The sequence below is a fragment of the Microchirus variegatus genome, assembly GCF_963457635.1.
Source record: "Microchirus variegatus genome assembly, chromosome: 18".
Lineage (NCBI taxonomy): Eukaryota > Metazoa > Chordata > Actinopteri > Pleuronectiformes > Soleidae > Microchirus > Microchirus variegatus.
Window position 1 is genome coordinate 24,270,957 of NC_139819.1, and position 12,500 is coordinate 24,283,456.

At 45.7% G+C, this 12,500-nt stretch overlaps 2 protein-coding genes across 2 annotated transcripts in view; one reads left to right on the forward strand and one right to left on the reverse strand.

Moving 5' to 3' along the window:
* Positions 1–894, forward strand: part of ch25h (cholesterol 25-hydroxylase) — a gene marked incomplete at both ends in the record, with an annotated part of 1,284 nt that extends 390 nt beyond the window's left edge. The window contains 2 exons of the mRNA XM_083904575.1: positions 1–36; positions 562–894. The exon at positions 1–36 is cut by the window's left edge and continues 390 nt beyond it. Of these exons, the coding sequence (XP_083760701.1) occupies positions 1–36; positions 562–894 (369 nt within the window). The remainder of the gene's footprint in view (positions 37–561) is intronic.
* A 5,730-nt stretch (positions 895–6,624) lies between these two features.
* The window catches only part of LOC310939852 (protein NLRC3-like), a gene marked incomplete at both ends in the record, with an annotated part of 6,184 nt that continues 308 nt past the window's right edge, over positions 6,625–12,500 (reverse strand). Inside the window, 8 exons of the mRNA XM_083904700.1 lie at positions 6,625–7,154; positions 7,233–7,279; positions 7,937–8,110; positions 8,197–8,370; positions 8,464–8,637; positions 8,734–10,537; positions 10,622–10,847; positions 11,339–11,417. Of these exons, the coding sequence (XP_083760826.1) occupies positions 6,625–7,154; positions 7,233–7,279; positions 7,937–8,110; positions 8,197–8,370; positions 8,464–8,637; positions 8,734–10,537; positions 10,622–10,847; positions 11,339–11,417 (3,208 nt within the window). The remainder of the gene's footprint in view (positions 7,155–7,232; positions 7,280–7,936; positions 8,111–8,196; positions 8,371–8,463; positions 8,638–8,733; positions 10,538–10,621; positions 10,848–11,338; positions 11,418–12,500) is intronic.

The following is a 12,500-nucleotide window of genomic DNA, read 5'->3' on the forward strand; positions in this document are numbered from 1 at the left end:
CACAGGATCTGCTGGCTCTACCGCAGCTTCCACAAGGTCAGAGCTTATGTTCATGATTTACTTACAATAAAGTTTGAATGTTACATTAAGAAGTTCCATTATATTAAAGTTAATAAAGAATATTAAAGTCGGGTTAAATTAAACTTGAGTTTTAATGTAAAAATACTGCGTTTGTTCTGTAAATAATGTTTAATCTTGAATCAAAACAATAGTTTGTATGTGATCATGTGATCACACAAAGTCAAACTTAAGACAAAAGTTAACTTTTATTCATTCAAAACAAATAAAAACTTCCTGTACAAAAGAATAACTTTAGCATAAATAAAAGCTTAGACGAGCTGCCTTTTTCTACTAGAAGTTAAACTGTACACAAATAACAAACTGCTGTTTCGTGTGGTTTTTCAAAATAAAACTTATAATAAAATTGATTTTTGAAGTTTATGAATTGATTCAGAATCATTGATTAGAATCGTGATTCCTTTGAGAGACTTTTATTTCACGACACCATGAGTCTCGTTAAATTAACTTCCTGTTGTCCTTCTTTGGCTCCTCCCCCTCCAGGTTCACCACACCTTCAGCTCCACCCACGCTCTGACCGCAGAGTACTCGGGGGTGTGGGAGACTCTGAGTCTGGGCGTGTTCGCGGCCGCTAACCCCGCCCTCTTGGGACTCCACCCCCTCAGCGAGCTTGTCTTCTTCGTGGTGAACATGTGGCTCTCGGTGGAGGATCACTGCGGCTACGAGCTGCCGTGGGCAACTCATCGTCTGGTGCCGCTCGGTCTGTACGGCGGCGCCCGGCACCACGACCTCCACCACCTCAGGTCCAACTGCAACTACGCCCCCTACTTTACTCACTGGGATAGACTCGCTGGGACGCTGTATACGGGAGACTGATCCAGAGACACTGGACTCACCTGGAGACTGAAGTCTCACCTGAAGACTCTGAGACTCACCTGAAGACTCACCTGAAGACTCAGACTCACCTGAAAACTCAGAGACTCACCTGAAGACTCAGAGACTCACCTGAAGACTCAGAGACTCACCTAAAGACTCAGAGACTCACCTGAAAACTGAAGACTCACCTGAAGCCTCAGAGACTCACCTGAAGACTCAGAGACTCACCTGAAGACTCAGAGACTCACCTAAAGACTCAGAGACTCACCTGAAGACTCAGAGACTCACCTAAAGACTCACCAGAAGACTGATCCAGAGGCACTGGACTCACCTGAAGACTCAGAGACTCACCTGAAGACTCAGACTCACCTGAAGACTCAGACTCACCTGAAGACTCAGAGACTCACCTAAAGACTCAGAGACTCACCTGAAGACTCAGAGACTCACCTAAAGACTCACCAGAAGACTGATCCAGAGGCACTGGACTCACCTGAAGACTCAGAGACTCACCTGAAGACTCAGACTCACCTGAAGACTCAGACTCACCTGAAGACTCAGAGACTCACCTAAAGACTCAGAGACTCACCTGAAGACTGAGACTCACCTGAAGACTCACCAGAAGACTGATCCAGAGGCACTGGACTCACCTGAAGACTCTGAGACTCACCTGAAGACTCACCTGACAACTCACCTGAAGTCTCTGAGAATCACCTGAAGATTCTGAGACTCACCTGAAGACTTACCTGAAGTCTCAGAGACTCACCTGAAGACTCACCTGAAAACTCAGAGACTCACCTGAAAACTGAAGACTCACCTGAAGCCTCAGAGACTCACCTGAAGACTCAGAGACTCACCTGAAGACTCACCAGAAGACTGATCCAGAGGCACTGGACTCACCTGAAGACTCAGAGACTCACCTGAAGACTCAGACTCACCTGAAGACTCAGACTCACCTGAAGACTCAGAGACTCACCTAAAGACTCAGAGACTCACCTGAAGACTCAGAGACTCACCTGAAGACTCACCAGAAGACTAATCCAGAGGCACTGGACTCAGCTGAAGACTCTGAGACTCACCTGAAGACTCACCTGAAGTCTCACCTGAAGTCTCTGAGACTCACCTGAAGATTCTGAGACTCACCTGAAGACTTACCTGAAGTCTCAGAGACTCACCTGAAGACTCACCTGAAGTCTCACCTGAAGTCTCTGAGACTCACCTGAAGACTCAGAGACTCACCTGAAGACTCACCAGAAGACTGATCCAGAGGCACTGGACTCAGCTGAAGACTCTGAGACTCACCTGAAGACTCACCTGAAGTCTCACCTGAAGTCTCTGAGACTCACCTGAAGATTCTGAGACTCACCTGAAGACTTACCTGAAGTCTCAGAGACTCACCTGAAGACTCACCTGAAGTCTCACCTGAAGTCTCTGAGACTCACCTGAAGATTCTGAGACTCACCTGAAGACTCACCTGAAGATTCTGAGACTCACCTGAAGACTCACCTGAAGTCTCACCTGAAGTCTCTGAGACTCACCTGAAGATTCTGAGACTCACCTGAAGACTTACCTGAAGTCTCAGAGACTCACCTGAAGACTCACCTGAAGTCTCACCTGAAGTCTCACCTGAAGTCTCAGAGTCTCACCTGAAGACTCACCTGGAGTCTCTGAGGTCTCGGGTTTGAAGTCTCACCTGAAGACTCTGAAGTCTCAGAGTCTCACCTGAAGTCTCACCTGAAGACTCAGAGACTCACCTGAAGTCTCACCTGAAGACTCACCTGAAATCTCACCTGAAGACTCAGAGACTCACCTGAAGTCTCACCTGAAGACTCTGAGACTCAGAGTCTCACCTGAAGTCTCACCTGAAGACTCACCTGAATTCCGTGCTGCTTTATTGTTGTTTTCACTGTGAAAAATTGTAAATGTAATTTATTTAAATATTTATTATGTGTTTATTTTATTTATGTGAAATAATAATAAAAAAAAAACCTGAAAATATTAATATTTTTTTTTTCATTTTCCCTGAAATCATCTGGAAACTTTGCTGGAATTTCCCACTCACACACTCACTGACATTCCTCAGAGAGTCATGTGATCACAGCAGGAAGTGGAGGAACGATGAGCGAAGAATCAGTTTAGAAAGATTTAAAACACATTTCAGGGAAAAATAAACTTTTACTTGATTTTCCTTTAAAAATATATATATATTTCTAATACGTTTAGTTGAACGTCATCGGCGTAAAACTATAAAATGTATCTGAGTTTATTCACCAAAACCACAATTACTGTAAAATAGGTCAGACATTTGAGGAATTATATTGTTATATAATATATTATATGTTATGTTATATTATGTATTGTATTATATATTATGTTATTTTTTATATTTTTTAACCTGCTTTTTTATTTATTTTACCGGTTTTACCATTTCTCGAATGGGTGTGATATCAACATTCAATGGGTCCTCATGAGATATTTTTAATCTTGGTGCCAAACGAGGTGGTATTATCCCGGGCTGGTCCATCTCCTCTCTGGTCATTCCCCCGTCACTGTCCCACTCTTCAGAGGACCTGAACCCAGCTTTAAGAGCCCTGAGGTGGAGGTCTTTCCTGGAGAAATGTTCCTTTTCTCCACCTTGTAAGTTCTTCAGATCCACCGTTGTGAAGATAGCGACAGATATTGGTGCCCCACGTTTGGCGCCAAAATTGTCAAAATAATTTAGTAAAAGGATGGAGTTTGGAGCTCAGGAATCAAACAAGAGTTTATTCTTGTACAAGAAGAGAAATCACAAAGCAACATGCAGGTTCTGTTACTCTGTGAAGACTGTCAGAACAATGGAAAATCAATGTAGATTCCTCCACCCACGAGAAGAGGGGAATCAGGTGGACCCCCCACAGGGAGAGTGGAAGATAAGGATGTTTTATGACCCAAACACTGTCTGTGGTCAAACTATAGCAAATGGTCCTTTGATCTTAGGTCACTACAGGTCATACTTTTACATTTATATAATATTGATACAACATTTCCGTAACATTATGTTATGTTATATCATATTATATATTATATATTGTATTATATATTATGTTATGTTATGTTATGTTATGTTATGTTCTATTATAATATAATATAATGTATTGTGTTGTATTTTTTTTCTTAAATGATCAAACTGGACCAGAACCAGGTTTACTGATGCAGTAAAATCACGTAACATGAGGGCTTTTATTTTGAAACGCATGATGACATCAGTGTGAACGCATGTAGAGACATGAACAGGAAGTGATGACGCACACATTCACACTTTCATCCTCTGGGACTTTTTCTGCTTCAGGGTGAAAACAAAGGAGTGAAGCAACTTTCTCCCATCAGCCACTGCTGCTAATGATGACTCATCACTTTCCCTTTACACTGAAGACAATGGCAGGGACTTTCCACACACACACACACACACACACACACACACACACACACACACACACACACACACACACACACACACACACACACACACACACACACACACACACACACACACACTCAGGGCATATGTGGTGTCTGAGGTAACCCTAACCCCATAAACCACATATGCCCTGAGTGTGTGAGTGATTGAGTGAGTGAGTGAGTGAGTGAGTGAGTGAGTGAGTGAGTGAGTGACACCAACTGTGATGAAACCTGGTCACATCCTCTCAGTGATGTTACCTGGAGTCCTTGAGTGTTTCTGGTCTTTCAAACATCGTACACTCTCGTCCAGGTGACCCAGTCGGGGGTGATCGAGCCCGGCTTGTGTCCAGGTAGAACTAAGCCCCACCCACTTATCTCCTCTCCTGATCCACAGCCACCTTGAAGCAACTTCTGCTGCTTCAGTGGCCTCCTTAATGGACCGTCTGGCTCCAGTGATGCCCAGTGGCATCTGGCTCTCCACCTGTTGCGTTGGCATTCCTCCACCAGTGCAGCATATTTAGCCCTCTTCCTCTCGTTAGCCTCCTCAATACGTTAGCCTCCCAGGGAACAGTGAGCTCCAGGAGAACAATCTGCTTAGATGTTGCTGAGGTGAGGACCACATCCGGTCTGAGAGCAGCATTTTCGGGGGAACTTCAGTTGCTTCCCCAGGTCAACTCTGAGCTCCCACTCTTGTGCTGTTGCCAAGAGGCCAGAGGAGTTGGTTCTGGCTGCAGCTGGTGGCTTCTTCTTCTTCTTCTTCTTCTTCTTCTTCTTCTTCTTCTTCTTCTTCTCCTCGGCCTTCACAAAAGAGATGCTCCTCTTTACTGGGAGGCGGGGCTTGCATTCGTCAATTCCACTACAGATGATCACTATGGCTATCACACCTCTTCCTGGACCAGTGCTCTCCTGTCCTTCCCCTTTGCTTTGTCATAGTGTGGAGTTGCACCAGTACCTCGGTCCGCTCTAGTGTTCTGTTCTGCAGCCGGGATTCAGCCTCATCCACATCCACGGCCTCAGCTGCTCTCTGTCTCTGTCCAGACTTCTAGCCAAGCCTGACAGACCTTGTGATCAGAGGACTCTTGGTATTGCAGCATCTCCTTTGTACGACTCACCATGAACTCCTCGTTCAGGCTGCTGATGAGAAGCCTCAGGATGTTGCTCTGTACATAAAGGGTGATGCTGCTCAGGCTCAGAGGTAACAACGTCCACCTCCACAGGTATCCACTGACTCTCCTCTCAAAGCCCTCAACCGTGGAAATTGGGACTCTGTAGGCTGCAGCTTTGTTTAGGGCCGGAGGATCCTTGGGAGGATGATATGTTGGTAAATCCAGGCCAGTTCCGATTTGTCCACTGAGGCCAAGTCTCCAGATCTTTGTTGTAGAGCAGATAGCTGCTGTGTCGCTCAGGCTGCAGTTGAAAACCTTCCCCGGATTCTTCACCAGTTTCTCTGTGATGGATGGTATCCTGGTGTTGCCAAGTGTGAAGTGGAACTTGTCAGTGACCTTTCTTTTCTTCAGCACAATCTGGATTTCGTTGGATTGAAGCTCATGAGGGCCCATGTGTCCAGATCCTCCAGGCCTTTCAGGATCCACCTACTCCCAGGAACATGTGGTGTCCATGAAGGCTCTGACCCTCTGCACAGACCCTCGGCCAACTTCACCATCATGTTCATGGTAAGTGTATGCCGGTCCAATGTTAAGTGCCCTGAAGAAACTCTCAGGCTGAATCCATCGTAATAATCCAGGATGTGGTGACGACACAGTGCTTCTTCCACCATCTTGTTGGGTCATGGACCCATAGGCATTCATGAGGTCCAGCCACAGCCCGACCAGGTCGCCCTTATTCTCTCAGGCTTCTCTGATCAGCTGTTATTATACCTGTGTGATCCAGACTCTCCGGTACCTTCAGGATCCATCCTTTCTGGACCGAGGTATCGATATACGAGTTCCTCAGGAGGTTTTCTTTCAGGGGCAACGATGCTGAAGAATATCTTCCCTTCAAAACTGAGCAGGCTGATGGTTCTGAATGGTTTCAGGCTGGTTCTCAGCAGCAGGGGGCGCTCAAAGCACAGTCAGTAGCTCATTATAATGAGAAGCACAGGTAGGAGGCTCAGTGAATGACAGACAATCATTGTTTATTACGTTAACGTCATGTTTATTTCACACATACAAGTTTTTAGTCTTTATTTATTGAAGAGAATTCAAAAGTCTTTCAACAGTGAATTACTGAGGCTTTAACATCAGGTTCTAAACAGTGAGACCTCGTCCACCACTGAAGCTGCTGTCTCTTCATGTTCTACAGAGAACACAGAGACACTGAGGAACCAGGACAGACAAAGAACCCAGAATACAGTGGTTCAGTGAATGTGGTCCTGAAGGTGTGGAGGTGGATCAGTGAGTCAGAGGAGACTCTGTAGAAGGACAGAGTCCCAGCAGGACAGTCCACAAACACTGAGACTCTGTGAGAGACAGAGGACGATGTGATGGGTGTTTTTGTCCCACAGTGAAGGACAGAATAACCAAGATCATCACAGCAGATCAGACTCCAGGACTGATCATTACGTCCAAACACAGAGTCAGAACTGTTGCCTTTCCTCTTGATTCCTCTGTAACTCACTGATATATAAACAGTTCCTCTCCACTTGACCTCCCAGTAACAGAGACCAGTCAGACCAGATCTACACAGCAACTGAGGATAGTGATCAAATCTGTCTGGATGATCAGGATACGACTGATCTTCTGTCACACGAGTCACTTTCCTGTTGTCTTCAGACAGTTTGAGTCTTCTGTTCATTGTGTTTGTGTCCAGTTCCAGTTCACATGAATCTGATGAAGAACAAGACACAGCTGCAGTTTATTGATGATCAGCTGAGATGTTGTTATTTCCTGTAAATCCATACTTACACTTCCTGACACCAGGTTTTAGCCTCTGCTCTCCAGCATGGTCCATCCTGGAGGAAGAAACAGTCTGAATGAGTTTGTGTCTTAATGACGCACTCTGGTGGACACAATGATGAACTACACCCTGGTGTCAGATGAAGGACAGGTGTGTTTCAAAGACAAGACGGTGTCTGCAGAACCAGAGACCACAGTTTCAGGAGGCTACGCATTTTCTTAACAGCGCCACCATGTGGACAACACAGAAGAACTCCTGTATATTCATTTTAACTCCTGTATATTCATTTTAACTTCTGTATTTACACGTTTAACTCCTCTGTTTAAAATGTTTCACTAATGTTTTGTTATATTCATGGACTTCTTATCACATTAGTCTCACAGAGGACACCAAATAAAATGTGTACTTATAATACTATACTATTATAATACTTACTAATATTAAGGATGACAAAATGTGTAACATAAGTCCAGTTTTCAGGTATTTACCTTATAATTGAATCCAGTCAGGTATGATTTAACTTCATTAGTATTTAGTTTGGTTCCAGTTCATCCAGTTTTTTTGCAGAAACTCATAAATGTTCTAAAACAACGTCTGTTTTGATTCAGCTGAAAATCTTCATCCTGAACCTGTTTAAGAGTTTGAATCCTGCTGTTGAAAATGAGGAGGAGGAGGAGGAGGAGGAGGAGGAAGAGGAAGAGGAGGAGAATACCTGAGAGTGTCCAGTCTCCAGTGTGGACTCTTCAGTCCAGCAGACAGAAGCTTCTCTCCTGAGTTTCCTGGATGATTGAAGCTCAGGTCCAGTTCTCTCAGATGGGAGGGGTTGGAGTTCAGAGCTGAGGTCAGAGAAGAACATCCTTCTTCTGTGACCAGACAACCTGACAGACTGGAGTTAAGAAGATATGATGAACTCAGAACATCTTCATCAACAAGAACCTACAACAAGAATTGTCAAATAAAGTGAGTCCTGACCTGAGAGTCTCCAGAGAACAGTGAGGACTCTTCAGTCCATCACACAGCAGCTTCACTCCTGAATCCTGAAGGTCATTGTTACTCAGGTCCAGGTTTTTCAGGAGGGAGGAGTCTGAGTTCAGAGCTGAGGTCAGAGAAGAACATCCTTCTTCTGTGACCAGACAACCTGACAGACTGAAGAGACACAGACATGAAGGAGTGATGACTGAATAATGTCAGGACAGAGAGAACTTCAAGTTAATTTATACATTTTGAAACATTCCTAACCTGAGAGTCTCCAGAGAACAGTGAGGACTCTTCAGTCCATCACACAGCAGCTTCACTCCTGAATCCTGAAGGTCATTGTTACTCAGGTCCAGGTGTCTCAGACTAGAGGACACAGAGCTGAGGACTGAGGACAGAGCTTCACAGCTTCTCTCTGAGAGTTTACAGTCACTCAGTCTGAGGTAGAAAACAGTGATGAACAAAAGGTTAAACATGTTTATCTTCTGCTCTTTAGAATATGTCTTATTAATATTTATATATTGATCCACGTACAGAGCTTTGTTGGAGGCTTTGACCACCGGCAGCAGCTTCAGAAGAGCCTCCTCTGAAGCAGAGAACTTCTTCAGGTCAAACTCTTCCAGATCTTTTCCTGATGACAGTAAGATGAAGACCAGAGCTGACCACTGAGCAGGAGACAGTGTCTCTATGGACAGATGTCCTGATGTGAGGGACTCTTGGATCTCCTCCACAAGAGAACCATGGTTCAGTTCATTCAGACAGTGGAACAGGTTGATGCTTCTCTCTGCTGACAGATTCTCACTGATCTTCTCCTTGATGTACTCAGCTGTTTCCTGATTGGTCTGTGAACCACTTCCTGTTTGTGTCAGTAGACCTCTTAAGAGCTTCTGATTGGTCTCCAGTGAAAGACCCAGGAGGAAGCGGAGGAACAAGTCCAGGTGTCCATTTGGACTCAGTAAGGCCTGGTCCACAGCACTCTGGTGAAGATGTTTCAGATCAGGTTTGTGTCTAAACAGTCTGCACCACAGACTCGTTGTTAGTTCTTCCGACAACAGATATGTTCCAGAGGTGATGAAGGTCACATGGACATGAAGAGCAGCCAGAAACTCCTGAACACTCAGATGGACAAAGCAGAAGACCTTGTCCTGGTACAGGCTTCTCTCCTCTTTAAAGATCTGAGTGAAGACTCCTGAGTAAACTGAAGCTGCTGTGATATCGATGCCACACTCTGTCAGGTCTGATTCATAGAAGATCAGGTTTCCTTTCTGCAGCTGCTCAAAAGCCAGTTTCCCCAGAGACTTAATCATCTTCATGTTCTCTGGACTCCAGTGTGGATCTGTCTCAGCTCCTCCATCATATTTGACCTTCTTCACTTTGGACTGAACCACCAGGAAGTGGATGTACATCTCAGTCAAGGTCTTGGGCAGTTCTCCTCCATCTCTGGTTCTCAACATGTTCTCCAGAACTGTTGCAGTGATCCAGCAGAAGACTGGGATGTGACACATGATGTGGAGGCTTCGTGATGTCTGGATGTGGGAGATGATCCTCCTGGCCTGCTCCTCATCTCTGAACCTCTTCCTGAAGTAGTCCTCCTTCTGTGGGTCTGTGAACCCTCTGACCTCTGTCACCATGTCAACACAGTCAGGAGGGATCTGATTGGCTGCTGCAGGTCGTGTGGTTATCCAGAGGCGAGCAGAGGGAAGCAGTTTCCCCCTGATGAGGTTTGTCAGCAGCACGTCCACTGAGGTGGACGCTGTGACATCAGTCAGGATCTCAGTGTTGTGGAAGTCCAGAGGAAGTCGACACTCGTCCAGACCATCAAAGATGAAGACCACCTTCAAGTCTTCAAACCTGCAGATTCCTGCTTCTTTGGTTTCAGTGAAGAAGTGATGGATGAGTTCCACCAAACTGTACTTCTTCTCTTTCAGCACATTCAGCTCTCTGAAGGTGAAGGGAAATGTCAACTCTATGTCCTGGTTGCTTTTGTCTTCAGCCCAGTCCAGAGTGAACTTCTGTGTTAACACTGTTTTCCCAATGCCAGCCACTCCCTTTGTCATCACTCTTCTGATTGGTCCGTCTCTTCCAGCTGAGGCTTTAAAGATGTCTTCTTGTCTGATGGTTGTTTCTGCTCTGTCTGGTTTCCAGGAAGCTCTTTCAATCTGTCTGACCTCATGTTCTTCATTGACCTCTCCAGTCCCTCCCTCTGTGATGTAGAGCTCTGTGAAGATCTCATTCAGAAGGGTGGAGTTTCCTGCTTTAGCCACACCCTCAAACAAACACTGGAACTTCTTCTTCAGGTTTGATTTGAGTTCACGTCGACAAGCTGCAGCTCTGGTTTCTGAAAGAACACAAGAAAATAAATCAGTGAGTGGATCATTGAGAAAATAAGATGTTCTTCCTTTCACATTAAAAGTCCTCTTACTGTTCTGCAGACAGTCAGCGAGCTTCTCCTGCTTCATCCTCCTCAAGAAGTTCTCTGTGATCTTCAGAAAGGCCTCTCTGCTCCTCCTCTGCTCCTCATCTTCACCATCCAACACCTCCTCATCCTCCCTCTGACTCTCTGAGACTTCTGTGTGATCTGTACCCAGAACCTTCTGGATCTTCTTCAGCTCGTTCTTCACAAAGCAGATGATGTTCTCCTCCAGCAGCTGGAACAGAACATGTGAAGTTTAACCTGAGATGATCAGTGACAGAGTGAAGTCCTGCAGGTCCACAGAGCAGCATCCTGACTGTCAGGACCAGGACTCTGCAGGTCCACAGAGCAGCATCCAGACTGTCAGGACCAGGACTCTGCAGGTCTACAGAGCAGCATCCAGACTGTCAGGACCAGGACTCTGCAGGTCCACAGAGCAGCATCCAGACTGTCAGGACCAGGACTCTGCAGGTCCACAGAGCAGCATCCAGACTGTCAGGACCAGGACTCTGCAGATCCACAGAGCAGCATCCTGACTGTCAGGACCAGGACTCTGCAGGTCCACAGAGCAGCATCCAGACTGTCAGGACCAGGACTCTGCAGATCCACAGAGCAGCATCCAGACTGTCAGGACCAGGACTCTGCAGGTCCACAGAGCAGCATCCAGACTGTCAGGACCAGGACTCTGCTTCAATATGAACAGTAGTGTCATGTACATGTACACACCTTAAATATGGAGTCCAGGTCTTCTCCATGCTGCTGGACAGACTGACCACTGAGAACCTCTGTCCTCTGCTGATCAACTCTGAGGAGAAAACATTCAGGAAAATGTGACATCAACAGACTGTCGGTCACTGATTGGTCATCACTGGAGTCATGAGCAACGACGTCCGGCACAAGAATCAAACCCGACATTTATTTTAAAAAACATCAAGAGCGAGCAGATGTTTTAGTGTCTGCAAAAATACATCGTGGTTCTTCAAGGACTTGAAGAAGTTCATGTGTTTACATCGATGTTCTCTGTTTGTGAGTTTGAGTCGCGTTTAAAACAACGTCACAACAGTTTCACACATCTGTGATATGACGAGAAAGTAGGCTCCCCCTGGTGGAGGATCATGTAAGTGTGACATTCTTACATCAGTTCATCATGTTCTTGTCCATCCTTGAAGTTAATATCACGACCAAAAGACTGGTCACTCTTCATGGACAAACAGCTGGGACCAGGTCCAGGTCCAGGTCCAGGTCCAGGTCCAGGTCCAGGTCCAGGTCCTGCAGAGTCTGGTCTCTGTTGATGGATCCTCCTACAAACACAGGACATGTAAATCCACCATCTGCTCTGATAGATTGATGTCTTTAATGATGGACAGTATCAGGAGACAGAGATGGTTTGACCCAGATGGTGTCGGCTGCTCGGTGTCAAACTCTACACTGATCAACACATTTAAGACTTCCACTAAAACATGGAGAACATCTTCAGTCAGATCACTTTACCCAAAGCCAAGGACGTGAGCCAGGACTGTTCCACATTTATTCAACATTTCTTATTCTTTCATGGCTCCAGATCTGAGCTTAAAGAGACGGCTCTGTTTGGGACTTGGGTCCAGAATGTCTTGGTACTGGATCTGAGGTCCTAAATATAAGGTGTCTCTGGTGCTACATGGTGGATCATTTGAGTTGTTGACCTGTGAAGACCTCCATCATCTGACCTTTGTTCTTGTTTGAAGTTCATAGGTTTATCCATGGACCAGTCACTCTTCATGGAGACACAGCTGGGTCCAGGTCCAGGTCCAGGTCCAGGTCCAGGTCCAGGTCCAGGTCCAGGTCCAGGTCCAGGTCCAGCAGAGTCTGGTCTCTGTTGATGGATCCTCCTACAAACACAGGACATGAT